General features: G+C 46.8%; 1 protein-coding gene across 1 annotated transcript in view; it reads left to right on the forward strand.

Moving 5' to 3' along the window:
• The window catches only part of LOC137467989 (ribosome biogenesis protein bop1-like), a 63,503-nt gene extending 62,670 nt beyond the window's left edge, over nt 1-833 (forward strand). Inside the window, exon 5 of the mRNA XM_068179413.1 lies at nt 729-833. Within this exon, the coding sequence (XP_068035514.1) occupies nt 729-833 (105 nt within the window). The remainder of the gene's footprint in view (nt 1-728) is intronic.
• Nucleotides 834-1,281: the final 448 nt, after the last annotated feature.

The raw sequence follows: 1,281 nt of genomic DNA on the forward strand, positions 1-1,281 counted from the left end.
GGGAATTTTGGGATGGTTTTCTAGGGAATTTTGAGGTGTTTTTCCGGGAGTTTGAGGTGTTTTTCCGGGAATTTGAGGCATTCTTCCGGAATTTGAGGCGTTTTTCGGGAATTTGAGTTGTTTTTCTGGGAATTTGAGGTGTTTTTCCGGGAATTTGAGGCGTTTTCCGGGAATTTGAGGTGTTTTTCCGGGAATTTGAGGTGTTTTTCCGGGAATTTGAGGTGTTTTTCGGGAATTTGAGGTGTTTCTCCTGAAGTTTGAGGTGTTTTTCCGGGAATTTGAGGTGTTTTTCTGGGAATTTGAGGTGTTTTTCTGGGAATTTGAGGTGTTTTTCCGGGAATTTGAGGTGTTTTTCTGGGAATTTGAGGTATTTTTCCGGGAATTTGAGTTGTTTCTCCTGAAGTTTGAGGTGTTTTTCCGGGAATTTGAGGTGTTTTTTCCGGGAATTTGAGGCGTTTTTCCGGGAATTTGAGGTGTTTTTCCGGGAATTTGAGGCGTTTTTCCGGGAATTTGAGGCGTTTTTCCGGGAATTTGAGGCGTTTTTCTGGAATTTGAGGCGTTTTTCTGGGAATTTGAGGTGTTTTTCCGGGAATTTTGAGGTGTTTTTCCGGGAGTTTGAGGTGTTTTTTCCGGGAATTTGAGGCATTTTTCCGGGAATTTGAGGTGTTTTTCCGGGAATTTGAGGCGTTTTTCCGGGAATTTTGAGGTGTTTTTCCGGGAATTTGAAGCGTTTTTCCCGGGAATTTGAGTTGTTTTTCCGAGAATTTGAGGCGTTTTTCCGGGAATTTGAGGTGTTTTTCCGGGAATTTGAGGCGTTTTTCCGGGAATTTTGAGGTGTTTTCCGGGAATTTGAAGGCTTCTCCGTGGCAGGTGGTGCGGATTCCCCGGCAGCCGCCATCCGGAATCCGTGGTGATTCCTGAACCCAAGGATGAGCACCCAGGCTGGCCTGGGCTGGGATCTCATCCCGAATCCCGCAGTTCTGGGGGGAGAAAGAATCCTGGAATTTTCCAAGTGAGATCACGGATGGATCGAGACTCCGTCCCGAGGCAGAGCAGCCTCCCGGGAAAAACGGGATATTCCCTGGGAAAACGGGGTATTCCCTGGGAAAAACGGGGTATTCCCAGGAAATATGGGGTATTTCCAGGAAAAACCAAGTGTTCCCAGGAAAAACGGGGTATTCCCTGGGAAAACGGGGTATTCCCAGGAAAAACGGGGTATTCCCAGGAAAAAACGGGTATTCCCAGGAAAAACGGGGTATTCCCTGGGAAAACGGGGTATTC

This window comes from Anomalospiza imberbis, unplaced genomic scaffold, assembly GCF_031753505.1.
Source record: "Anomalospiza imberbis isolate Cuckoo-Finch-1a 21T00152 unplaced genomic scaffold, ASM3175350v1 scaffold_94, whole genome shotgun sequence".
NCBI classification, from domain to species: domain Eukaryota; kingdom Metazoa; phylum Chordata; class Aves; order Passeriformes; family Viduidae; genus Anomalospiza; species Anomalospiza imberbis.